At 41.7% G+C, this 27,713-nt stretch overlaps 2 protein-coding genes across 2 annotated transcripts; one reads left to right on the top strand and one right to left on the bottom strand.

Annotated features, from left to right (window-relative positions):
- The first annotated feature begins 7,745 nt into the window (after window positions 1-7,745).
- Window positions 7,746-16,434, top strand: LOC138896373 (uncharacterized). The gene is made up of 3 exons (XM_070181179.1): window positions 7,746-7,886; window positions 7,974-8,107; window positions 16,236-16,434. Exons 1-3 carry the CDS (start codon window positions 7,746-7,748, stop codon window positions 16,432-16,434), a joined length of 474 nt encoding a protein of 157 aa, XP_070037280.1.
- A 2,570-nt stretch (window positions 16,435-19,004) lies between these two features.
- On the bottom strand, window positions 19,005-19,907 carry LOC138896372 (uncharacterized). The gene has a single exon (XM_070181178.1). The coding sequence runs from the start codon at window positions 19,905-19,907 to the stop codon at window positions 19,005-19,007; it is 903 nt and encodes a 300-aa protein (XP_070037279.1).
- Between the last annotated feature and the right edge of the window lie 7,806 nt (window positions 19,908-27,713).

Genomic DNA, 27,713 nt, shown 5'->3' with positions numbered 1-27,713 from the left:
GAATTTCATGAAAATTATGTCGGGTTCCAAGGGGAGGGCTCCATGTTGATTTTTGTTGACTTTTTGGAATAAAATTTTAAGTCGACGTATTTTTATCCGGAATTATTTTCGATGAATTTTAATGAAGTTGTACAATTAATTTGGATAGATTTGAGCTATCCGGAGGTCAATTCAAGCAAGAAGCCTATTTTGGAATATCGGCCTAACTTCAAAAAGGTAAGTGTCTTACTTAACCTCGAGTGGGGGAATTACCCCTTAGGCATCGAGTCTTATGTGTCATTTGTGAAATGTGAAAAACTGTGTACGCGAGGTAACGAGTACGTACTTGGACTTATATGTGCAAAATTTATTGAGTTAAAGTCTTAGGCATATTGTGTAGTAAATTGGATAATTGTTGGCATATATTTAATCATCTATTTGTCGTGCCTAACCTTGTTGTTGAATCTGTTGTTACATGACAATTTGATGTGATTGTTACTTGAAATATTTATGAAATTTTGTGAGTATTGTTGGTTTAATATTTCTTGGAAATTAATTTCAATATGAATTTTTCCTATTTAAATAATTAATTAAGCAAGTTTAAAAAGAAGGGTTAATATAATTATCTAAATTTAGATTAATGAAGGTTTTGCTTTATGCTGAGTAAATTCTATCTCTGCTGATTATTTTTGGGGTGTTATACACATTTTGTGGAGCCTTCAGCTATCTGTTGTGAAATTAATTGATTTGGTTGTGTCTTTGGAATTTTGGTTGTGGCCATTGGGCAATTTGTGATATGAATTGATTTTGTTATGTTGCCTTGATAATTTTCCATGTAAATTATTGTGTTGTGTGAGTTATTATTTTGAGGAGATAAGGGGAGAATTTCACCGTTGGTATTATGTGGGTATAAGGGCGGCATTTCACTGTTGTTGGGTTTGTTGGAATATTATCTGGGCGGAGTGATAAGGGCGGCTATAGGAGAGATAAGGGTGGAAATAGGAGCGATAAAAGTGGCTATTGATATTGCCCGGGCGGAGCGATAAGGGTGGCTATAAGAGCGATAAGGATGGCAATAGGAGCGATAAGGGTGGCTATTGTCAGGAAAGATATGTGATGATGTGGAGATGTGGTGTTGGTGATTTTCATGTGATATTGTGATTTTTTTGTGTTTATTTTTATACCTTGTGCAAAGTGTCTTGTTGTCGGTAAATTGATAATAATCTAATTTATGTTAAAATTGGGAGCTTGTGTCTATTGCCAGGCAGATTATAAAATGAAATGTGGGCACGGGGTGCTGTGAGTAAATAATGAGGATATTGGCACGTGAATTATTCGTGCAGTTGTGATATGAAATGTGGGCACGAGGTGCTGTGACTAATTTGATAATAATATTGGCACGTGAACTGTCCGTGCAGCTATGATATGAAAGCCACAAGCTGGAAAAGTTTGAAATGAGACACTTAGTCTCTTAAGTAGAAACTTAGGTTAGAAAAGTCAATCGGATGTTGACCTATGTGTAAACAATCTCGGATTTGAATTCTGATGGTTTTGTTAGCTCTGTTAGGTGATTTTGGACTTAGGAGTGCGTCTGGAATGTGATTTGGAGGTCCGTGGTAGAATTAGGCTTGAATTGGCGAGATTAGAAATTTGGCGATTTCGGTCGGTAGTGGAAAATTTGATATCGGGGTCGGAATGGAATTTTGGAAGTTGGAGTAGGTTCGTAGTGTAATTTTTGATGTATGTGCAAAATTTGAGGTCATTCGGACATGGTTTGGTTGGTTTCGGCATCGGTTGCCGAATTTGGGAATTTAGAAGTTCTTAGGCTTGAATCCGAGGGTAATTTGATGATTTGATGTTGTTTTGAGTGATTCGAAGGTTCGACTAAGTTGGTATGTTGATATATGAGTTGTTGGTAGTTTTGGTTGAGGTCCCGAGGGCCTCGGGGTTATTCCAGGTGGTAAACGGATTTGTCGAAGTTGGAAAATGCAGTTGAAGCTGTTGCTACCAACTAGGATAGGCAGGATGCGCAGGTGCCAGAAGTCTGTCGCATCTGCGAGCCCGCAAGTGCGAGACCTGGGGCGCAGATGCGGAAAATGGGAGGCCAAGTCTGGAGCGCAGGTGCGAAGGATTTGGCCGCACCTGCGAGCCCGCAGGTGCGAGACCTGGGCGCAGGTGCGGAGGCGGAGAGTTTAAGTGATTCGCACAGGTGCGAGGATTTTTGACCGCATGTGCGGTCCCGCAAGCGCGTGGAATAGGCCGCGGGTGCGAAAATCTGGGCAGAATGTATAGATAGCACTTCGCGAATTTTGGTTCATTTTCACCATTTTTCTATTCGGTTTTGGAGCTTTTGGGAGAGATTTGAAGAGGGAATCAAGGGGGTTTCATTGAGGTAAGTTACTTGAGCCCTAATACTTGTATATATGGTGATTTTCTATTGTTTAATAATTGTAATTAGTGAAAATGAGGGGTTAGGGCTTGGGATTTTTGGAGAAGTAATTTAAGGATTTGAAGGACCAAACGATGTTGGATTTTGATGAATTTGGTATGGTTAGACTCGTGAGTAAATGAGCTTTCTAGTTTTATAAATTTTGTCGGATTTCGAGACATGGGCCCAGGGGCCGGGTTTGAGCCAATTTCGGGTTTTGGTCTAATTTTGTAGCTTTTCTTGTGGAATTCATTCCATTAGCATATATTGATGGTATTGTACTGATTATGAATAGATTTTGAGCATTTAGAGGCTGATTCCAGAGGCAAGAGCATTGCGGGGTAGAGATTTGACCGGTTTGAGGTAAGTAACGATTGTAAATATAGTCCTGAGGGTATGAAACCTCGGATTTCGTATCATTTTACTATTTTGAAGTGACGCACATGTTAGGTGACGGGCGTGTGGGCGTGCACTATTGGGGATTGTGACTTGGTCCGTCCCGTAGCAACTGTGAAGTTGCATATTTTGTTGAAACTATATGATACTTACATGTTTTAGAAAGAGTTTCTGTAAATTGGGTTGAATGCCATGTTTTGGGCCTTGTGCCAGTGCTGTTTGGACCCTTAGGGGCCTTTTCTTACTATCCTCTCACTGTTTTTGATTGAAAATCTATACTCAGTCATGGTTATACTTGTTTACTGCATAACTTAGTTTTATGACTCTATTTTGATGCATATAAGTGTTGTTTTAGGCCGAATGCCCTGTTTTTTTTTTTGAAATGCCCGAATGGCTTGAGAGGTTTATAGCTGAGTGAGGCCGAGTGCCAGATTTGTGAGGATATTTATGGGATCGGGCTGCACGACGCATTATGTTTGATATAGGCAGAAGGCCTGAGTGATTTATGCCATGATTTGGCTCTATATAGCGCTTGGGATGAAGGAGCCCCTCCGGAGTCTGTACACACCCCCAGTGAGCGCAGGTACCTACTGAGTGCGAGTGCCGAGTGCTGAGTGACTGGAAGGCATGAGTGATTGTGAGGTCTGCCCGAGTGGCAAGAGTGATTGTGAGGTCTGCCCGAGTGGAAAGAGTGATTGTGAGGTTTGCCCGTGGGGCAGTATATGAGTGATGCTTTGCCCGAGGGGCTGTTTATGATTTCATCATTTTTGCTCACCTTTGTATTTTTCCTCTGTTTGAAAGCTGTTGAAAAATATCCTTAAATTATTTTTACTGGAACTGGGTTTAAACGAGATATTTTGATTCAAATCCTGATTTTAAAAGCATGAGGTATTTTACTGAGATTTCATGATATGAACGTTATATGTTTTATTACTCGTCACTACTGCTCAGTCTTTATTTATTGTTGTTACTTACTGAGTTGGCGTACTCACATTACTCCCTGCACCTTGTGTGCAGATTTAGGTGTAGCTGGATACGGTAGCAGTTGTTGATTGTTCTGGTTATAAATTTTTCTTGGAGATAGCAAGGTAGTTGTTTGGCGATCGCAGCCCCTGCTCTTCTCCCTCTTATCTTCCTCTAGCTGTATTTAGCTATTTTTTTTCCAGGCTGAGTTAGCCTTGATATTGTTAGACAGATTGTAGTAGATGCTCATGACTAATGACACCCCGAGGTCGGGCTTTTCCTTCTGCACTTTTATTTTGATTGGAACTCCTTTACAAAGGTTTTTATGTTAAATAACATTGAAATTTTCTTTGAAATGAAAATATCTGTTTGTTTTGGAAATGAGTCGGCTTGCCTAGTTCCACGATAGGCGCCATCACGACAGGGGTTAGTTTGGGTCGTGACAGATTGGTATCAGAGCCTAGGTTACATAGGTCTCACGAGTCATGAGCGGGTTTAGTAGAGTCTTGTGGATCGGTACAGAGACATCTGTACTTATCTTCGAGAGGCTATAGAACCTTTAGTAAACTCCACATTCTTGAATTATTGTCGTGCAAATCTGTTAATTCTGGTAACTAAACATTTGTTGTTTCATTCTCTCACAGATGGTGAGGACTCGTGCTACCGGTCAGGAGGGCCACCTACCAGTACCACCACCCAGGGTCGCGAGAGGCCGAGGCAGCGGTCGAGGTCGTGGTAGGGGTAGAGGTTCAGTCGGTATAACAGTTGGGGCAGTACCTGCAGATCCACCGGTTGTCCCAGATCAGGACCATGTTCCAGTTGTTGATGCACCAACGCAGGCACCACCTGTGCCTATTGTGATTCCAGGCCTTCAGGAGGCCCTAGATCAGATTCTGACAGTGTGTACCGGCCTTGCTCAGGAGGTCTCTATTTCGACGGCTGCAACCACTTCTCAGGCCAGTGGAGGCACTCAGACTCCCGTCGCTCGCACACCCGAGCAGGTTATTCAGGGACTTCAGACACCGGAGGCACCACCATCCCAGTCGGTTATAGTTGCTCATGATTATGTGGTTCCTGCTATGCCTGAGGATGATCAGCGTAGGTTGGAGAGGTTTGGGAGACTCCAGCCACCACCTTTCAGTGGCACAGAGAGAGAGGATGCTCAGGATCTTTTGGATAGCTGTCAGAGGATACTCCATACTGTTGGTATTTTGGAGACTTGTGGGGTCTCATTCACTACTTTTCAGTTTTCTGGGGCTGCACTCAGATGGTGGGAGACTTACGAGAGGCGTAGGCCTGTTGGCGCAGCACCCCTTACTTGGCAGCAGTTCTCCGTGGTCTTTTTGGAGAAGTTCGTGCCTCGATCCCGCAGAGAGGAGCTGCGCAGATAGTTTGAGCGGCTTCGCCAGGGTGATATGTCTGTGACACAGAATGAGATGCGATTCTCTGAGTTGGCCCATCATGCGATTTGGTTGGTTCCCATAGACAGGGAGAGGATCATGAGGTTATTGATGGTCTCACTTATCAACTACAGTTGCTCATGACCAGAGAGAGGGTTTCAGGTGCTACTTTTGATGAGGTTGTCGACATTGCTCCACAGATTGAGATGGTTCATGGTCAGGAGAGGGTTGAGTAGGAGGCCAAGAGGCCTCGTGGTCAGGGTAGATTCAGCGGTGCTCCTTTTGAGGGTCAGTTCTAGCACGGTAGAGGTCATCATTTCAGACAGGCTCAGTCAGCTCGGCCATTTCATCAGGGTGCATCATCTGGCCTTGGTTCTTACAGTTCTCATCAGGGCCACTCATCACTTAGTGCCCTTCCAGCTCAGATTTTGTCCCGTGCTCCACCTGTTCAGGGCTAGTCTATGCCAGGTTCTTCTACCAGTCATCCCGGTGCTAGGGGTTCCCTTCAATTTCCGCCACCAGCACCAGGGAGTTATTTTGAGTGTGGGGAGCTTGGTTATATGTGGAGGCATTATCCTCGTCGTCATGGAATTCTATCTCAGCAGAGGAGTCAGCCTCCGACTTCAGCACTAGTTACCTCACCATCCGCCCAGTCAGCTTGGGGTGGAGGTTAGTCAACTAGGGGTCGCCCTAGAGGGGGAGGCAGATCAGGGGGTGGCCAGGCTCGTTTCTATGCCCTCCCTGCCAGACCAGATATTATTGCTTCAAATGTTGTGATTACAGGTATTGTCTCAGTTTGTCACAAAGATCCCTCAGTATTATTTGACCTCGGTTCCACGTATTCATATGTTTCCTCGTATTTTGCCCATTTTCTGGATATGCCTCATGAGTATTTAGTTTCATCTGTATATGTATCTACTCCTGTGGGTGATACTATTATTGTGGACTGTGTATATCGGTCATGTGTGGTGACTATTGGGGGTCTGGAGACCCAAGTGGACCTTTTGCTTCTCAGTATGGTCGACTTTGATGTGATATTGGGTATGGATTGGTTATCTCCATGTCATGTTGTTCTATATTGTCACGCTAAGACGGTGATGTTGGCTATGGCGGGAATTCCGAGGGTTGAATGGAGTGGTTCTGTAGATTATGTACCAAGTAGGGTAACTTCATATTTGAAGGCTCAACGCATGGTTGAGAAGGGTTGCCTATCTTATTTGGCTTTTGTGAGGGATGTTAGTACAGAGACTCATGTCATTAATTCTGTTCCGGTGGTACGTGATTTTCTGGATGTGTTTCCTGCAGACCTGCCAAGCATGCCGCCTGACAGGGATATTGACTTTGGTATTGATTTGGTGCCGGGCACTCAACCCATTTCTATTCCACCGTATCGTATGGCACCGGCGGAGTTGAAGAAATTGAAAGAACAATTTTAGGAACTCTTTGATAAGGGGTTTATTCAGCCTAGTGTGTCACCTTGGGGTGCACCAGTTTTATTTGTGAAGAAGAAGGATGGTTCCATGAGAATGTGTATTGATTACAGGCAGTTGAACAAGGTCACAGTCAAGAACAAGTATCCTTTACCTCGTATTGATGATTTATTCGATCACCTTCAAGGAGCAAGGGTGTTCTCCAAGATTGATTTGAGGTCCGGTTATCACCAGCAGAAGATTCAGGATTGAGATATTCTTAAGACAACTTTCAGGACCTGATATGGCCATTATGAGTTCTTGGTGATGTCTTTTGGGCTGACCAATGCCCCAGCAACATTCATGCATTTGATGAATGGTGTATTCCAACCCTATTTAGACTCATTCGTTGTTGTATTCATTGATGACATCCTGTTGTACTCTCGTAGCCAGGAGGAGCACGCTCAACATTTGAAGATTGTATTACAGAGATTGAGGGAGGAGAAGCTTTATGCAAAGTTCTCTAAATGTGAGTTTTTGCTCAGTTCAGTAGCATTCTTGGGGCACGTGGTGCCCAGTGAGGGCATTCAGGTGGATCCGAAGAAGATAGAGGCGGTGCAGAGTTGGCCCAGACCGTCCTCAGCCACGGAGATTAGGAGCTTTCTTGGTTTGGCGGGTTATTACCGTCGCTTTGTGGAGGGATTTTCATCTATTGCATCACCCTTGACCAAATTGACCCAAAAGGGTGCTCCATTCAGGTGGTCGGATGAGTGTGAGGAGAGCTTTTAGAAGCTCAAGACTACTTTGACCACAACTCCAGTGTTAGTTTTGCCATCAGCTTCAGGTTCTTACACTGTGTATTGTGATACCTCGAGGATAGACATTGGTTGTGTTTTGTTTTAGGAGGGTAGGGTGATCGCCTATGCCTCGCTCCAGTTGAAGACCCATGAGAAGAACTATCATTTCCATGATATTGAGTTAGCATCCATTGTTCATGCCTTGAAGATTTGGCATCATTATTTTTATGGGGTTCATTGTGAGATATATACTGATCACCCGAGTCTGCAGCATCTGTTCAAGCAGAAGGATCTTAATTTGCATCAGCGGAGATGGTTGGAGCTTCTTAAGGACTATGATATCACTATCCTGTACCATCAGGGGAAGGCTAATATGGTGGCTGATGCTTTGAGTCGTCGGGCAGAGAGTTTGGAGAGTTTAGCATATCTTCCAGTAGTAGAGAGACTTTTGGCGTTGGATGTTCAGGCCTTAGCGGGCCAGCTTGTCAGATTGGATATTTTGAAGCCTAGTCGGGTATTGGCTTGTGTGGTCCCCAGATCTTCTCTTTATGACCGTATTAGGGAGCGTCAGTATGATGACCCTCACTTTCTCGTTCTTCAGGATAGGGTTCAGAGAGGTGATGCTAGGGATGTGACTATTGGTGATGACAGCGTGCTGAGAATACAGGGCCGAATATGTGTGCCTAATGTAGATGGGCTTCGAGAGTTGATTCTTGAGAAGGCACACAACTCGCGGTATTCCATCCATCCGGGTGCCGCGAAGATGTACCAGGATTTGAGGTAGCACTATTAGTGGAGGCGAATAAAGAAAGATATAGTTGGGTTTGTGGCTCGGTGTCTCAACTGTCAGCAATTTAAGTATGAGCATCAAAGACCAGGTGGCTTGCTTCAAAGATTAGAGATCCTAGAGTGGAAGTGGGAGCGGATCACCATGGACTTTATAGTTGGGCTCCCACGAACTTCGAGGAAGTTCGATGCTATTTGGGTTATTGTGGATTGGCTGACCAAGTCCACGCACTTCATTCCAGTTGGTACTACTTACTTTTCAGATCGGTTGGCTGAGATTTACATCCGCGAGATCGTTCGCCTGCATGATGTCCCAGTTTCCATCATTTTAGATAGGGGTACTTAGTTCACATTGCAGTTTTAGAGGGCCGTGCAGCGAGAGTTAGGTACTCAGGTTGAGTTAAGCATAACTTTTCACCCTCAGACAGACGGGTAGTCTGAGTGCACTCTTCAGATATTGGAGGACATGTTGCGTGCTTGTGTCATTGACTTTGGGGGTTCATGTGATGAGTTTCTGCCACTCGCGGAGTTTGCATATAACAACAGTTATCAGTCGAGTATTCAGATGGCTCCGTACGAGGCTTTATATAGGAGGAGGTGTAGATCTCTGGTTGGATGGTTTGAGTCGGGTGAGGCTAGGCTCTTAGGTATAGACTTGGTCCAGGACGCATTAGATAAGGTGAAATTGATTCAGGAGCGGCTTCGCATGGCGCAGTCTAGGCAGAAGAGCTATGCGGATAGGAAGGTCCGTGATGTGTCTTTTATGGTTGGGGAGAAGGTTTTGCTGAAGGTATCACCCATGAAGGGTGTTATGAGGTTTGGGAAGAGGGGCAAGTTGAGCCCCCGGTTCATTGGGCCTTTTGAGGTGCTTCAGAGAATAGGGGAGGTGGCTTATAAGCTTGCCTTGCCACCCAACTTGTCGAGTGTGCATCCAGTGTTTTCATGTTTCCATGCTTCGAAAGTATATTGGATATCCATCCCATGTTTTGGATTTTAGCACGGTTCAGTTGGAGGGTGATATGACTTATGCTGTGGAGCCGGTGGCTATTTTGGATGGGCAGGTTCAAAGGTTGAGGTCAAAGGATATAGCTTCAGTGAAGGTTCAATGGAGAGGTTAGCCTGTGGAGGAGGCCACCTGGGAGACTGAGCGAGAGATGCAGAGCAGATATCCACGCTTATTCGAGACTCCTAGTATGTTTCTAGACCCGTTCGAGGATGAATGAATGTTTAAGATGGGGAGGATGTAACGACCCGGCCGGTCGTTTCGAGAGTTATAGACCCGTTTTCCCCATTTCTACTTCTTTTTGTGTTATTCAGCTTTATTATGTTATATCGGGTTAGTTGGTTCGGGACCGAAGTGGTTTCAGAGTGAATTGAGACACTTAGTCTCTTAAGTAGAAACTTAAGTTGGAAAAGTCAACCGAATGTTGACTTATGTGTAAACGATCTCGGATTTGAATTCTGATGGTTTCGTTAGCTCTGTTAGGTGATTTTGGACTTAGGAGTGCGTCCGGAATGTGATTTGGAGGTCCGTGGTAGAATTAGGCTTGAATTGGCAAAATTGGAAATTTGGCGATTTCGGTCGGCAGTGGAAAATTTGATATCGGGGTCGGAATGGAATTTTCGGAAGTTATAGTACGTTCGTAGTGTCATTTTTGATGTGTGTGCAAAATTTGAGGTCATTCGGACGTGGTTTGGTTGGTTTCCGCATCGGTTGCCGAATTTGAAAATTTAGAAGTTTTTAGGCTTGAATCCGAGGGTAATTTGATGATTTGATGTTGTTTTGAGTGATTTGAAGGTTCGGCTAAGTTGGTATGCTGATATATGACTTGTTGGTATTTTTGGTTGAGGTCCCGAGGGCCTCGGGGTGATTCCGGGTGGTTAACGGATTTGTCGAAGTTGGAAAATGCAGTTGAAGCTGCTGCTACTGCTATTTTTGCACATGCAGAAGAAAGTGTCGCAGGTGCTGACAGTTCTGCGCTAGGTAGGATGCGTAGGGGTGAGAAGTCTGTCACACCTGCAAGCCCGCAGGTGCGAGACCTGGGGCGCAGATTCGGAAAATGGGAGGCAAAGTCCGGAGCGCAGGTGCAAAGGATTTGGCCGCACCTGCGAGCCCGCAAGTGCGAGACCTGGGCGCAGGTGTAGAGGCTGAGAGTTTAAGTGATTCTCACAGGTGCGAGGATTTTCGACCGCATGTGCAGTCCCGCAGGCGCGTGGAATAGGCCGCGGGTGCGAAAATATGGGCAGAATGTATAGATAGCACTTCGTGAATTTTGGTTCATTTCCACCATTTTTCTATTCGGTTTTGGATCTTTTGGGAGAGATTTGAAGAGGGAATCAAGGGGGTTTCACTGAGGTAAGTTACTTGAGCCCTAATACTTGTATATATGGTGAGTTTTCGTTGTTTAATCATTGTAATTAGTGGAAATGAGGGGTTAGGGCTTGGGATTTTTGGAGAAGTAATTTAAGGATTTGAAAGACCAAACGATGTCGGATTTTGATAAATTTGGTATGGTTAGACTCGTGAGTGAATGAGCTTTTTAGTTTTGTAAATTTTGTCAGATTTCGAGACATGGGACCGGGGGCCGGGTTTGAGCCAATTTCGGATTTTGGTCTAATTTTGTAGCTTTTCTTGTGGAATTCATTCCATTAGCATATATTGATGGTATTGTACTGATTATGAATAGATTTTGAGCATTTAGAGGCTGAATACAGAGACAAGAGCATTGCGGGGTAGAGATTTGACCGGTTTGAGGTAAGTAACGATTGTAAATATAGTCCTGAGGGTATGAAACCTCGGATTTCGTATCATTTTACTATTTTGAAGTGACGCACATGTTAGGTGACGGGCGTGTGGGCGTGCACTATTGGGGATTGTGACTTGGTCCATCCCATAGCAACTGTGAAGTTGCATATTTTGTTGAAACTATATGATACTTACATGTTTTAGAAAGAGTTTCTTAAATTGGGTTGAATGCCATATTTTGGGCCTTGTGCCAGTGCTGTTTGGACCCTTAGGGGCCTTTTCTTACTATCCTCTCACTGTTTTTGATTGAAAATCTATACTCACTCATGGTTATACTTGTTTACTGCATAACTCAGTTTTATGACTCTATTTTGATGCATATAAGTGTTGTTTTGGGCCGAATGCCCTATTTTGTTTTTCCTGAAATGCCCGAGTGGCTTGAGAGGTTTATGACTGAGTGAGGCCGAGGGCCTGATTTGTGAGGATATTTATGGGATCGGGCTACACGTCGTAGCATGTTTGATATAGGCCGAGGGCCTGAGTGATTTATGCCATGATTTGTCTTGATATAGCGCTTGGGCTGAAGGAGCCCCTCCGGAGTCTGTACACACCCCCAGTGAGCGCAGGTACCTACTGAGTGACTGGGAGGCATGAGTGATTGTGAGGTACGCCCGAGTGGCAAGAGTGATTGTGAGGTATGCCCGAGTGGCAAGAGTGATTGTGAGGTTTGCCCGAGGGGCTGTATATGAGTGATGCTTTGCCCGAGGGGCTGTTTATGATTTCATTATTTTTGCTCACCTTTGCATTTTTCCTCTATTTGAAAGCTGTTGAAAAATATCCTTAAATGATTTTTACTGGAACTGGGTTTAAACGAGATATTTTGATTCAAATCCTGATTTTAAAAGCATGAGGTATTTTACTGAGATTTCATGATATGAACGTTATATGCTTTATTGCTCGTCACTACTGCTCAGTCTTTATTTGTTGTTGTTACTTACTATGTTGGCATACTCACCTTACTCCCTTCACCTTGTGTGCAGATTCAGGTGTAGCTGGACACGGTAGCAGTTGTTGATTGTTCTGGTTGCAGATGTTTCTTGGAGATAGCAAGGTAGTTGTTTGGCGATTGTAGCCCCTGCTCTTCTCCCTCTTATCTTCCTCTAGTTATATTTAGCTATTTTATTTTTCAGGCTGAGTTAGCCTTGTTATTGTTAGACAGATTGTAGAAGATGCTCATGACTAGTGACACCCCGATGTCGGGTTTTTCTTACGCACTTTTATTTTGATTGGAACTCCTTTATGAAGGTTTTTAAGTTAAATAACATTGAAATTATCTTTAAAATAAAAATATCAGTTTGTTTTGGAAATGAGTCAGTTTTCCTAACTACACGATAGGCGCCATCACGACAGGGGCTAGTTTGGGTCGTGACAACATGAAAATGGGCTGAGACCCATATTTTTATTGATTATGAAACGAGGTGTCACATGCTGACTTTTTAATTGATAGAATTATATTCCAAATATTTATTTGAAAGGATTTTTATGTAGAAAGTATTATATGAAAGAATTATATTTGAAAGGTAATTATTTGAGAAAATTATATTTGAAAGAGAGTTATTTGAAAAAATTATATGTGAAAGACATTTATTTGAAGGATTTGATTTATTGTGTGTAATTGTATTTATTAATTGTTGGGCGATAATAATGGTATTCTTGTTGTCTGCTGTGCATATCACTGGTTGTTTTATATTGCCCTTTTGTTATCTGTTTCCTATTATTTTGTACATTATATTGCACAAGCTATTAGACTAGTGAGTGTCTTGACTGTACCTCGTCTCTACTCCACTAAGGTTAGTCTTGATACTTACTGGGTACCGACCGTGGTGTACTCATACTACACTTCTGCACATTTTTGTGCAGAACCGGGTATTGGAGATATCAGACTTGAGCAGAGTTAAAGCGGGATCGTAAGAATTCAAGGTAGAGCTGTTTGGTCATTGTAGTCCTTTGGAGTCTTTTTATTTCATTATACTGTTAATTTTTAACCAAACAGTATTGTATATTCGGTCTTCGTGATCATTCCATGTATTCAGTTAGAGTTCGTGAATCAGTACTACCAGTCTTAGGAGGTTGTATATTCATATTTGTTCCGTTGTTAGTTTTGATTACTTATAAAAAAAATGGCTCCAAAATATAATTGAAATCGGCTTACCTTGTCTTAGAGACTAGGTATCATCACGACGCTGTGGTGGGATTTTTGGGTCGTGACAGATTAATTGGTGGCCAAGAAAAAAGAGTGTGTATGGGAATGTGAGTTTTGAGGGAGAGCATCTGATTTTGTTACAAAAGATAAGGAAGAATCTTGCCACATGGAAATGACTCATTGGCTCTTGCTTTAATTAATTATTTTTTCTTTTAAGAGTGTAAAATAAAAATACTAGCTAAATATTTTAAAATCAAGAAAATATAATTTTTTTGTGATTTTTAATTTTCTTAAATAAAACCTACTAAAAATGAAATAAAGGTTAAAATATGTAGATTAAACTTAAAATTATTTACATACTAAAAAGTGTTGAAAAATTCCAAGTATAGTAAAAACATTAGGTGCTCACAACTGCCCCTCTTTGTTTGGGAATATGAAGAGTTTTCAGGCAAAGACAAAGTGAGTCGTGTGACTAATTTTTGACCAAATATTTATTCAAAAGGGAAAATAAAAAAACGAAAGGGTGCAACCGAGTCCTGATTTTGGACAGCCTACATATCTCGGGTCATAAGGGAATCAGGTTGCGTGTAGTTCAAGGAGAGTGATGGAATGGTGGGTTGAGGAGTCGAGTGAGGTTCCGTCGAGGCTCCGGTCTGTGGTCCTGTTATTACATCAAAATCAAAATCTAAAGGAACTAAATAACCCTATCAGCTATGAGTTACAAGATTCCTATCTATAAGTCTTCTGAAGCTTGATCTTGAGTCTTGAATGGTTCTTCATGCAGACTTTTGATTTGAACCTTGATGCTTGCTAGCTGTAGGTGCTAGTTCATTCTTCTACGGCTTCTTCTGATAAAAACGGGGAATGCAGTGCTCGTGACATCAACCATGTCTTGAGCAGTTCACATCCTTTATCTGTTTCTGCATTTTGGATTCACTTTTTTTTTTCTTTTCTTTTCTTTATTCTGGATTGAGACTCCTTCTTTTGATTATCTCAAACCCTGTGCCTCGAGGTAAAACCTACTCAGACACCAAAACAAAATAAAAAAATGAAATTTTTCTGCCCCAGTTTTTACTAGGAAAATTTCGTGAGTTATTTGTAACAAAATTCTAAACTACTTCTTTATTGAAAGCAATAAAAGGTCGGGAATGGTATATCCTGAAAGACCATGATGATTTGTTTTTTTGGGTGGTCTTCCTTTATTGTCAAAAAGATGTCTCAACTAAGGATTGGTGTACCATATGTTGGAAAAATGTGGCCAGGGAATGGTATACCCTATATTAGCAAAGATATCAGGGAGTGGTGTACCCTGCATTTAAGATCAAATCAACTAGGGAGTGGATACCCTATGTTTAAAAGGAGACTAGGGAGTGGAGACCCTATGTCTAAAATAAAATCAACTAGGGAGTGGAGACCCTATGTTGGGAAAGAAGACTAGGGAGTAGAGACCCTATGTCTAAAATAAAAATCAACTAGGGAGTGGAGACCGTATGTCTAAAATAAAATCAACTAGGGAGTGGAGACCCTATGTTGGAAAATGAGACTAGGGAGTGGAGACCCTATGTCTAAAATAAAATTAACTAGGGAGTGAAAACCCTATGCTGGAAAAGGAGACTAGGGAGTGGAGATCCTATGTCTAAAACGAACTAAGAAGGATTTTCTTTTTAAAAATCATTTTCATTTGTTTTTTGAGAAAATCATTCTTTTAAAGAAATTGCCCCGACACTTATTTTCTGAGGGTATGAACAAATGATCCTTATTTTTGTTTTTGTTTTTAAATCCAGACTTGTTTTTTTTTTTTTGAATTATCCTAGGAGATAATTCATCAAACTAGGTTTTCTTATTTATTATCTTGGGAGAAAGATTCATCAGACTAATATTTCTTTCCTAGGAAAAAATTCATCAAACTAGCTTTCCTTATCTTAAGAGAAAGATTCATCAGACTAAAACTTTGTATCCTAGGAGAAAACTCATCAGACTAGGGCTTTTTATCTTAGGAGAAAAAATTCATCAGACTAAGATTTCTTGTCCTAGGAGAAAGTTCATCAGACTAGGTATTGTTTTTAGTTATCTTAGGAAAAAGATTCATCAGACTAAGATTTCTATCCTAGGAAAAAATTCATCAGACTGGGTTTTCTTATCTTAGGAGAAAGATTCATCAGACTAAGATTTTTATTCTAGGAGAAAAATTCATCAGACTAGGTTTTCTTATCTTAGGAGAAAGATTCATCAGATTAAGACGTTTATCCTAGAAGAATGATTAATCAGACTAGGTCTCTTATCTTAGGAGACATATTCATCAGACTAAGATGATTATCCTAGGAGAAAGTTGATCAAACTAGGTCTCTTTTTTTTATCTTAGGAGAAAGATTCATCAGACTAAGATTTCTATCCTAGGAGAAAATTCATCAGACTAGGTTTTCTTATCTTAGGAGAAACATTCATCAGACTAAGACTTCGATCCTAGGAGAAAGTTCATCAGACTAGGTCTTTTTTGTGTGTTATCTTGGGAGAAAGATTCATCAGAACAAGATTTCTATCCTAGGAGAAAATTCGCCAGACTAGGTTTTGTTTTTGTTATCTTAGGAGAAAGATTCATCATACTAAGATTTTTATCCTAGGAGAAAGATTCATCAGACTAAGATTTTTATCCTAGGAGAAAATTCATCAGACTAGGTTTTCTTATCTTAGGAGAAAAATTCATCAGACTAAGACTTCGATCCTAGGAGAAAGTTCATCAAACTAGGTTTTTTTTTGTTATCTTAGGAGAAAGATTCATCAGACTAAGATTTCTATCCTAGGAGAAAATTCATCAGACTAGGTTTTCTTATCTTAGGAGAAAGATTCATCAGACTAAGATTTTTATTGGGAAGAAAATCCATCAGACTAGGGTGTATTACCCTAGGAGGAAAAATGTGAAGAGCAATGGCAAGATTTTATGCATATTAGCAAAACCAATAAAGGAAACGATTTGAGAAACTTCCCTTTGTCGGCTCTTCTCCTCTCTTTCCTTTTTCTTTTTTTTTTAGAACCATTTTCCTTGCACCACTTTGTTCCTGTTTTAAACAAAGAAAATTTTGTCAGTTTTGAAAGTGGTGGTCGGTTTGTGGCCTTGATGTCTTTGGCAGCTTGGTTTTGGGATCGTCCAACTTTGAAAGACCGACTGCATTGGTAGTTGGCCACACTGCTGGGAGACATTGTTATTGCTTTCAAGGGACCTTTACTTTCTGTATCAATCCTGATTATTTCTCTCCCAGTGTCATTTGTGTTTGTGGCTCAATCAGCCTTATCCCAACTGGAGATCTTTGCTTAGGTGACCTTTTCTGATATCTTGAATGGATTTTGCTTTTGAAGCAATTTGTCTGTCAGAGAGAATCAAGAGTCCCTGATTTACCTTGGGGTTATCTTTGCTTGCTTTAGCCAAGTAGGATGACAAGAGTCTTTTGGGGGAGCCTTTGCATGAATCCCCAAGGCATGTTGACTGTAGCACCTGAGTGTGCCGGCTAAATTTACTTTGTGCAACTAAAAAGCTGCTAGCAGATTTTGAAATCTTTTCTTGCTTGTTTTGACAAGGACTGACTCAGAGTGAAATGACACAATGATGCAAAGAAACAATATTAACAAGAAATGCCCCAGTCGAGAAGGAAAGAGGGAAGAGTTTACTTTTTTTCTTTTTTTCCTTTTTTTTCCCGGTAACTAGCCTTAATGATCATGACATGTATTTTGGACTCAATGGCCCGATCTATCATACTGATCTAATCCTTCCTTTTACCATTCCTATGACCTTTGAAGTCGAGATTTTTTGTGTCAATTCTTTACATCAGCTTCACGACTCACTTTCGACTAGTGGTGCCCTGAGAGATTTTCACCAACAAGTATCTCTCATTTATTTATCTCTACTTACTGTCGCCTTACAGTGCCCGTGAGGGTTTTCACTAGTAAGGCTCTCTCATTTTTATTTTATTTTTATTTCCTCTTCTTTTTTTCGTTTGTGAGCAACTTGACAGTGTTCTATGTCGTGTGACAACTGTTGCTCTTTGCATTCTTCTCTTGGCATTCTTGAAGGCATATCGAGAGGTCTTTATTTGAAAGAGTTTTGGATAGGGTTGGAAAGAAAGGACGGCATGAAGGCTCCAAGTAGACTCAATATGATGGGTTGTAGATTTACAACTCTTAGAATTGACTCTTTCAAAAGTGAAATAAAATCTTCGCCCCAATTTCAGATACTGGGGATTTTTGTATATTTTTTTATTTGGTTAGACCGAACCATGTAAGGCTGCCTACGTATCCTTTTTGAAAGGAATCAGGTCAAACGCAGTTCATACATCTGACCTAACTATTATTTTTCATCTTTCTTTCTTTTTCTTTGTCTTCATTTTTTTCCCCTCTTTTTTCTTTACTTTTTCCTTTCTTTCTTCTTCTTTTTTTTCTTTTCAAAACAAGCTGCCCTAGCCTTTACTTTCTGGGGGCATGGACCTTTGACTATTCTCTTTTATTTTTTTATTTTTTTCACTTGCACTTTCAATGAGTTGCCCCAGTTTGTACTTTGGGAGCATGAACTTTTCTTTTCCTTTTTTGTTCATTTTTTTATTTTATTTTTACTTTTGATTCTAAACTTGATTCCAAAAGAGGGTGGTCAAAGAAAATAACACAGGTTCAAAATGAGTAACAAAGGGTATAAAGTGTTTGGGTAGCAGAAAAAGGGCCTCCCAGCCTCGAGAACGCCAAACATAGTATCCATTCGTGCGATCACATCATTGATGAACATGTATGTCTTCTCGGTGTTTCGTGGTCGAAAGACACTTTCAATCCATTAAGGTCAAACTTTCCACCAATATTCAATTGCTCCTTCCTCAAACCACTTCTTCACAATGATTTGAAGGTAAAGATCATTAACCTCCATGGGTATGACTATTCTAGTTACACGTGAATTTTTGCTCAAGCTTAATTCCAAAGTGTTTTTGATTCTTTATTCATCTTCAAAAGTGTCTTGTTCTCAGTTGTCAAATTCAAGACTAAATCAGTTTTCTAAGATTTGGCCAAAAACTCCGCATGCATGTCATGTCACTAGAATTAGCAGAAAAAGAATTAAGCACAGAATGACACAAAAGGATAAATTGTATTTCATTGAGTAAAGGATGGAAAGGTTTAACAACAAGACAAACAACCTAAAATCCGAGTTACGACCCTAAAATAACCCGGGTAATAAAAATAGCAACAAAACAGACATACTAGACTCACACAAACAGAATAGAGGGATAGAAGTGTTTGACTCAATAAAACAAATAAAATCTGGATAACAACCCTGAAATAACCCAAATAATAGAAAAAACATCAAAATAAGCTACCAAGATTTCTTCCTAGTGAGGAAGTAATGACGTTTCAATTGCTAAGCTTGATATTTAGCCACAAAATTGCTCATCAGAATCACCAAGGCCTTCTCTAATTTCAATATCATTAACTTCAGTCAGCAAGTTCCCGAGAGGATTCTCATACTCCCTATCACCACGCATCATCCCCACAAAGTGTGCATCATCATGTGCATGTAAAGGATTCTGCGCGATATTCTGAGTGTCACTGTCTTGGATCACAATCAGTTTTTCCTGGATCATCCTTTCTATTTCTCTTTTCAAATTCCGACAGCTTTCAATATTGTGCCCCTGGGCATTGGAATGGTATTCACACCTTTTAGAAGGATTAAAGCTTCTTGCACATGGGTCCACATGATTTGAAGGAATAGGTGCAATCATGTCATAATGCTTTAATTTTTCAAAAAAGCTTGAATAGGACTCTCATATTGGTGTAAAATTGTCTTTCATCATTTGTTCCCCTCTATACCCCTGGCTTGGATGTGGGTTATAGGGCATTTGAAAATTTTGTGGAGGCTGGTGGAGATTTTATGGTGCTGGTGCTCGCCTTCTGGGGTGTCTTGGTGGAGGGACAACATACTGAGGTGGAGCAAAAGAGTATTGTGGGTTCTGAGGTGGGTAGTAGTGCTCAGGGGAATCATAGGAAACCAGACGAGGCTGCTCAAACCTTCGGGATGTTCTCCTAGGACCTCTTCTCAACCCTGACGTCATCATGGTTTCTTTATCCTTCCCATACGTGTCACTAAAATTAACAGATTCAATCTGGACAGCTTGAGTTGCGGCTTTGAGAACTGCTTGATTTATAATTTTGCCTGTCTTAAGGCCATTCTCAACCATTTCCCCCATTTTGATTGCTTCCGAGAAAGATTTGTCAACTACGGACATCATGTTTTGAAAATAATCTGGCTCTTGATCCTGCAGGAAGACAGTGATTAGCTCATGGTCATCCATGGGTGGCTTAACACTAGCCGCTTGCTCTCTCCATTTAATGGCATATTCCCTGAAACTTTCAGTTGGTTTCTTCTTCAGGTTGGAAAAGGAATTGCGGTCTGGGGTGATGTCGATGTTGTATTGGAACTGTTTGACAAAGGCAAGGGCCATGTCATCCCAGACATACCAGCGAGATGTGTCTTGATCCATAAACCATTCGGAGGCTACTCCCGTAAGACTTTCCCCAAAATAAGCCATCAATAATTCTTCCTTTCCTCCCGCACCTCTTAGTTGATTGCAATACCTTTTCAGGTGGGCTATGGGGTCTCCGTGTCCATCATACTTTTCAAATTTGGGAGTCTTGAAACCAAGTGGCAAACGAACATCGGGGAACATACATAGATCCTTGAAGGCAATACTCTTCTGACCTGCCAACCCTTGCATGTTTTTCAACTGTTGTTCTAAGCTTTTCATTCTTTGGATCATTTCTTCATGTGCCATCTTTCGGGAAGGCTTCTCAATCTTTGCAGGAAGATCAAATAGGTACGAGTAGTACTCAGGAGAATGGTACTGTTCTTGCTCGGTAGCAAATTATGACTCATGAGTTTTCTTCTGCAACACCGTCGGCTGTGGGATGGTGAAGAAAGGCATAACAGTAGTGGTTGTCTGATTGGTTGTCAGTGGCACACTTTGGGAGCGCGCAACAGAAGTTCCAATTATAGTCGTACAGTTTGGATAAAGACTGAACCCAGGTGGATAGGATTGATCAGACAATGAGACCGGAATGGTAGTAGTCGAGATGGATGTGAACTCTGGGAAACCATGAATAGAAAAAGGCGGTCCTTGGCCATTGGCCCATGCTTGACACATTTCAGTCATTTGCTGCTTCAGTACTCTATTTTCCTCAACCACAGTAGAATCTTGTTGAACCCTATGACCCTGAGCCTCTTGAGCACTCATAACAATTTCGATGTCAGTTATCATTTTTTCTTGGATCTTGTGTTGTCAGCTTACCACAAACCGACCACCTCAACATTTCTTTACAATTCAAAACAAGAGACACGTTAGAATGGACTCAGACGGTCCTTATTATTATCATCATCATGTTTTTTAATACATTTTTTTTTGTCGATCGAACCCGATGTGGATTGCCTACGTATCACGTGGGAACATAAATCGGATCTTGCGTAGTTCGGGAAGATCAGGAATAAAGAAAATAAACTAACTCTTTTTCTTTTCTTTTTTTTAGATTTTGAAATTTTTTCTTTTTTTAAATTTTCAAAAGAAAGACTTATAAAGAAGCAAGAAAATATTTTTGAATTTCGATTTGTTTGTTTTTTTTAAGAATTTTTGAAAAGAAAGACTTCTAAAGAAGAAAGAAAATATTTTTTTTTTGGATTTCAACTTTTTTTTTTTTCTGAAATTTCGAAAGAAAAAGTTCTAAAGAAGAAATAAAATATTTTTGAATTTTTGGACTTTTATTTTGAATTTATGAAAGAAATACTTCTAAAGAAAAAAGAAAATATTTTTGAATCTTGAATTTTCTTTTCAATCTTCGAAAGAAGAATGAATATTTTTGGATGTTGAGAAGAAATTAAAAGAAAATATTTTTGTATTTTTTAAAAATTGGGGTCTAAAAGAAAAACTTTCTAAAGAAGAAAGTAAAGGAAAATATAATTTTTTGAATTTTCTTTTTGAAAATTGTGGGCCGGAACCGATGAGGTTTGCCTACGTATCTCACATCCGGTGAGAATCAGACCCACATAGTTCGTCAGTTTTGACACAACAGGAAAATATAACTTTTGAAAATATTGCCTTATTTTGAAATGACTTTTATTTTTCTCTTCTTTGTTTTCAAAATTTCGGCAGAGTTTCAAGATTTTCAAATAGTTGGGTTTTTCAGAACCGGGAGAATTTTCTCTTTCCTACCTCACTCTTGTTTTTTTTCTTGATTTTTTCCCCTATTCTGGAAGCTGATCAACATGCAAGCCGAAACAAACAAATGCACAAACACTCTCAAATGGTCTATTTGCCATATTCCTCAGTGCAATCCATTAACAAGTTGCTAAACTAAAACTTCTCAATTAGAACCTATAAAGTCCTTTTCAATCAAAATAAAATAAAATAAATAAAGACAAGCATATTCAATTCTATCTTATTAGATTAGAAGCTCAAAATTAATAACTAAAATCCAAACATCACTATCTAAAGAAATATTGCAACAGAGAAATAAAATAACCACTATAATATTAGCATCCAAACAACGCATCAAGCAAATCAGTATGCAGCCAACAATACCAAGAATCTCATCAATTAGAAAAGAGATCTTTGTAAAGAAAAGAAGGAAGAAAGGGACGAGAATTTGACCTTTGGTATAAATGAACTGAGTTGAAATTACAAAGGCTTAATAGCTGGACGGCTCTCGACCAAAAATTTTACCGACGACCTTGACGGAACCGCAAATCTGCCCGGAAATCTCAGACTACGACTTCAACGCCCCAATTTCAATACAACTCGGCAGAAACAGATTTCAGCTTTGTTTATCTTTAAGTAAAAAAAATAGTTTAAAACAACCAGTTTCGACGACTATCGCCGGTTTTCTGCTCGTTTGACGTCGATGGTGCGACTCCGGCGAAACAGTGACAGTAGAGGGGGAAGAAGGGACAGAAGCAACAGCTAGGTGCAGCAGCAATAGTCATGGTTGTCGCCGGTCATCACCTCCGGCAGCGGCAACCATGGAAAGGGCGAGAGCTGGAGAAATGGGAAAAGGGACTTGGGCAGCTATAACGACCCGACCGGTCATTTTGAGAGTTAGAACCTTGATCTCCTAATAACTATTTTCCCCACGTTTGTTTCCGCTATTGGGACTTGTTGGAGTGATTGGTTATGGAATTCGGAGAGTTTTGGGACGCTTAGTCCCTAGTTATGAGTTTAAGCCTTAGAGTTTGGACCGTTGTCGGAACTGCATGAAGATGGATCCAGAATGGAATTTCGTCGACTCTGTTAGCTTCGTTGAGTGATTTTGGGGTTAGGAGCGCGTCCGAAATATATTTTGGAGGTCAGTAGTAGATTTAGGCTTGAATTGGCGAAAGTTATTTTTTCGGCGATTTCGGCCGGTAGTGAAAATTTTGATATCGAGCTCCGAATGCAATTCCAAAAGTGGTTGTAGGTTCGTAGTGTCATTTATGACTTGTGTGTAAAATTTGAGGTCATTTGGACTAGATTTGATGTTGTTCGGCGTCGTTTGTAGAATTTGGAAAATTTTAAATTCTTAGGTTTGAATCCGTACTTAATTCATGTTTTGGTTGTTGTTCGATGTGGTTTGAAGGTTCGACTAAGTTCGTATAGTATTTTAGGATTGGTTGGTATGTTTGGTTGAGGTTCCGGGGGCCTCGGTGTGTTTCGGATGCTTAACGAAATGAATTTGGACTTAGGAAAAATCTGGTGCCTTTGCTGGTTCTGGTATTTCGCACCTACGGAAGGGAGGCCGCAGGTGCGAGAGCCGTAGGTGTGGAGGGAGTGCACAGATGCGGAACTGGTGGAGGTGGTGATGGAGCGCAGGTGCGCAAGTTTGACCACACCTGCGATCCCGCAGGTGCGAAGCGAGAACCGCAGGTGCGGAGCCTGGCTGCCTTAGTGAAATGCGCAGATGTGTCATTTTGGACCGCAGGTGCGGTATCCGCAGGTGCGGTATCCGCAGGTGCGAGGAATTTCCCGTAGATGCGGCCCCAGCCCGGATAAGTGACCTTCGCACTTGCGATGAATTTTCCGCAGGTGCGTGACCGCAGGCCCCATGAGCGCAGGTGCGAAAATCGCTGGGTTGAAGAGGCAGCTTCGAGAGTTCATTCCTCATTTTTCACCAATTCGATTTAGAGCTCGGTGGGAGACGATTTTTCGAGGGATTTTGAAGGAGAACTATTGGGTAACTAATTCTAACTCTATTTTGATCATAATACATTAATCTATTATTGTTTTCCTCATCTAATTAAGGAATTTTAGGGTAGAAGTTTGGAAATGGGGAAAAAGGTTCCCCAATTGAAAATCTGAGATTTGATGGGAATTTGATGTCGGATTTAGATGATTTTTGTTCGAGTGAACTCGTAAGTGAATGGGTGTTCAAAATTTGTAAGTTTTACCTGATTCCGAGACATGGGCCTAGGGATACTTTTTGGGCGTTTTTCCTAATTTCATGCTTTAGCTTCGAATTAATTAGCTAAATTAGTTACTTGTAGTCATATTTACATTATGCAATTAATTTGAATAGATTCGGGCCATTTGGAGTCGGATACTCATGGCAAGAACGTGATATCGAGTTGATTTGAGCGGTTCGAGGTAAGTGGCTTGCCTAATCTTGTGTTGGGGACTTTCCCTTAGGATGTTTGATATTAATTGATGTGTGGGCGCCGTGTACGTGAGGTGACGAGTACGTACACGGGCTATTATTGCAAAAATATCATTTTTCCTTTCTAAATCATAAATTATTTTTCCTTATTAAATTGCACTAATATGTTTAATTGTTAAACTTAGACTAGAGAAGCATGCTTACGTGTTTTAACTGCCTATTTGACATTCTGTGTTCCATTCTTAGTTAAATCCCTACTTTCCTTATCCGTGTTCAGTATAAACTGTATAACTCGATGTCATACCTGCCATTTCATCTCGTGTTGCATATTTACTTTGGGACTACGGACGTATTCCGGGAGATCCCCCAGCCCTGCATATTTACTTTGGCACTACGGACGTATTCCGGGAGATTTTCTTGTATTGCATATTTATTTGGAATTATGGGACGGTATCCCGGGAGAGTTCCCACTGTGTTTACCTTCTTCTAAGCCGAGGGCTCCCTCCATTGTTAAATTTTGAGGATTTCTTAACTATGTTACCGTAAATGTTACTTATATCTTTTACTATTTAATTTATTATATTCACTCTGGTAGGGCCTTGACCTGACCTTGTCACTACTTGACCGAGGTTAGGCTTGGCATTTACTGGGTACCATTGTGGTGTACTCATGCCCTTCCCTGCACATGTTTTCGTGTGCAGATCCAGATGTGAGCTATCGGCCTCGGGGTTAGTGCGTGCTGCTGATTCTCGGAGACTCCAAGGTATTACTACTTGCGTCTGAAGATCTTCGGAGTCCCCTTCTACTCTCTCGCCTAGAGACTTTATTTATTATCTTCAGACTTTTGTATAGAGCTACATAGACTATAGCATCTTGTGACTTAGTGATATTCCGGGCCTTGGAAAATTATTTTGTATATGTCGAGTGGTACTACTCTTAGCTATTCACAATATGTTGTTTATCTTTAAAATGTTGTGTTTTCTTTATATTTTTCGTAATATTAGGCTAACCTAGTTGTAAAGACTAGGTGGCATCACGACACCTTACGGAGGGTTAATTTGGGTCATGACAAGTTGGTATCAGATCACTAGGTTCATAGGAGTCGCGGGTCACAAGCCGGTTTATTAGAGTCTCGCGAATTGGTGCGGAGATGTCCGTACTTATCTTCGGGAGGCTATGTAACTGTTAAGAACAATCATATTCCTTTGATTTCCTTATCGTGCGAGTTATTGACATCAAAGTTCTAAAACTCTATTTTATTCTTTCTCACAGATGGTGAGGACGTACTGGGAGGACCGACGATCAGGCACCCGAGCCCCCTGTCAGAACCGCCAGAGGCCGGGGTCGGGGTAGAGGACGACCACACGGTGCACCTCGAGCACCTACGAGAGCTGCGTCAGAGGAGCCCCCAGCAGCTCCAGCTGGAGGGCCAGCACCGGAGATCCCTATTGCTACTCCAGCCCTCCAGGAGACTTTAGCTCAGTTCATGAGCATGTTCGGCACTCTGGCTCAGGATGGACTATTTCGATAGCTCCCGCTACATCTCAGGCTGGGGGAGGGGCACAGACTCCCGTAGCCCGCACTCCTGAGCAGAGTGTCCAGGTTGATTTGGCCCCAGAGTATATTCCTATGCCCCCAGTAGCTCCGGTTCAACATGAGATCAGGGAAGCTGCTTCTGAGGCAGAGCAACTCAGACTTGAGAGGTATAAGAAGTACCACCCACCTACTTTCAGCAGACTAGCTTCAGATGATGCTCTGGGTTTTCTTGAGGAGTATCATCGTATTCTTCGCACTATGGGCATTGTGGAGGTGAGTGGGGTTTCTTTCACCGCTTTCCAGCTGAGGGGAGCAGCATATCAGTGGTGGCATGCCTATGAGCTGAGTAGTCCGGACGAGGTAGCCTCACTCACTTGGGCTCAATTTTCAGAGATGTTCTTGCATGAGTATGTTTCGCAAAGCCTCATGGATTCTTGGCGCGCAGAGTTTGAGCAGTTGCGTCAGGGTGTTATGACTGTGTCGGAGTATGTAGTCCATTTCAGTGAGTTAGCTTGCCATGCACCGGCTCTGGTTGCTACAGTCAGAGAGAGGGTTCATCGCTTCATTAAGGGACTCCACCCCAGTATTCAGACCAGTATGGCCAGGGAGTTAGAGATGGACATCACTTATCAGCAGGCAGTAAGCATTGCCAAGAGAGTGGAGGGCATGTTCGCCCGGGACAGGGAGGAGAGAGAGACCAAGAGGTTTCGAGAAACTAGTCACTATTCAGGAGCTCGTGCACCAGCAGCACGCTATGGTAGGGGATTTGAGAGTCATCCAGTTCATTCAGCTCTTCCAGCAGCCAGCGGTGTTCCAGCTCCTCCTAGACTGCAAGAGCCCTATTATGCACCGCCATTATCCAGTGTGCACCCTGCTCGAGGTGCTATTATCAGCCAGTCCAGCAGGCCAAGTCCGAGTCAGTACCAGTTGTTGCGTCCTTCGAGGGGTTATTTTGAGTGTGGTGACACTCGTCACATGGTTAGAGATTGCCCCAGAGCCAGGAGGGGTGCACCTCCACAGACTTATCAGCCTTCGCGTGTTCCACCGGGCCCTCCGTCCATTCTTCCAGCCCCAGCTGCCACCCCACCTCCTCCACCAGCTCGTGGTGGAGGTCGGGGAGGTCGAGGTCGCCCAAGAGGGGGAGGCCATGGCAGGTACTATGCCCTTCCAGCCCATTCAGAGGTCGTCGCTTCAGATTCAGTCATCAAAGGTATCGTCCCTGTCTGTCATAGGGATGCATCAGTATTATTTGACTCAGGCTCTATGTATTCATATGTGTCTTCTTATTTTGCTCCATATTTGGGGATATCTCGGGATTCTTTAAGTTCCTCTGTTTATGTATCTACTCCCGTGGGAGATTCTCTCATTGTGAACCGCGTATATCAGTCGTGTTTGATTGCTCTTGGTGGTTTTGAGACCAGAGCCGATTTGTTATTACTCAGTATGGTAGATTTTAATATTATCTTAGGCATGGACTGGTTGTCGCCCCATTATGCTATTCTTGATTGTCACGCTAAGACCGTGACGCTGGCTATGCTAGGTTTGCCGAGATTAGAGTGGAGAGGTACCTTAGAGTATACTCCCCGCAGGGTCATTTCATTTCTTAAGGCTCAGCGAATGGTTGAGAAGGGGTGTGATGCGTATTTGGCCTATGTGAGAGATGTCAGTATTGATACCCCTACATTTGAGTCAATTCCAGTAGTGAGGGACTTTCCAGATGTGTTTCCAGCTGATCTTTCGGGCATGCCGCCCGACAGAGATATTGATTTCGGTATTGATTTGTTGTCGGGTACTCAGCCCATATCTATTCCTCCTTACCGTATGGATCCTCCTGAGTTGAAGGAGTTGAAGGAGCAATTGCAAGAGTTTCTTGATAAGGGTTTCATTAGGCCCAGTGTATCACCTTGGGGTGCTCCGGTCTTATTTGTGAATAAGAAGGATGGTTCTATGCGTATGTGTATTGATTATCGGCAGTTGAACAAGGTTACTATGAAGAACAGGTATCCTTTGCCTCGCATCAATGATTTATTTGATTAGTTACAGGGTGCCAGGGTGATTTCCAAGATTGACTTGCGTTCTGGCTATCATCAGTTAAAGATTCGAGAGCCGGATATCCCGAAGACTGCTTTCAGGACGAGATATGGTCATTATGAGCTTCTTGTCATGTTATTTGGGCTGACCAATGCCCTAGAAGCCTTTATGAATTTGATGCACAGTGTGTTCCGGACTTATCTTGATTCCTTCTTCATTGTGTTTATTGATGACGTCCTGGTATATTCCCGGTCTCGGGAAGATCATGAGCAGCACCTGAGGATCGTGCTTCATACTTTGAGGGAGAAGAGGTTGTATGTAAAATTTTCTAAGTGTGAATTCTGGTTTGATTCAGTGGCATTCTTGGGCCATATAGTGTCTTGTGATGGGATCAAGGT

This window comes from Nicotiana tomentosiformis, chromosome 7 (assembly GCF_000390325.3).
Source record: "Nicotiana tomentosiformis chromosome 7, ASM39032v3, whole genome shotgun sequence".
NCBI classification, from domain to species: Eukaryota; Viridiplantae; Streptophyta; class Magnoliopsida; order Solanales; family Solanaceae; genus Nicotiana; species Nicotiana tomentosiformis.
The sequence above is the reverse complement of the archived record's forward strand: the minus strand, read 5'-3'. Positions and strand labels throughout refer to the sequence as shown.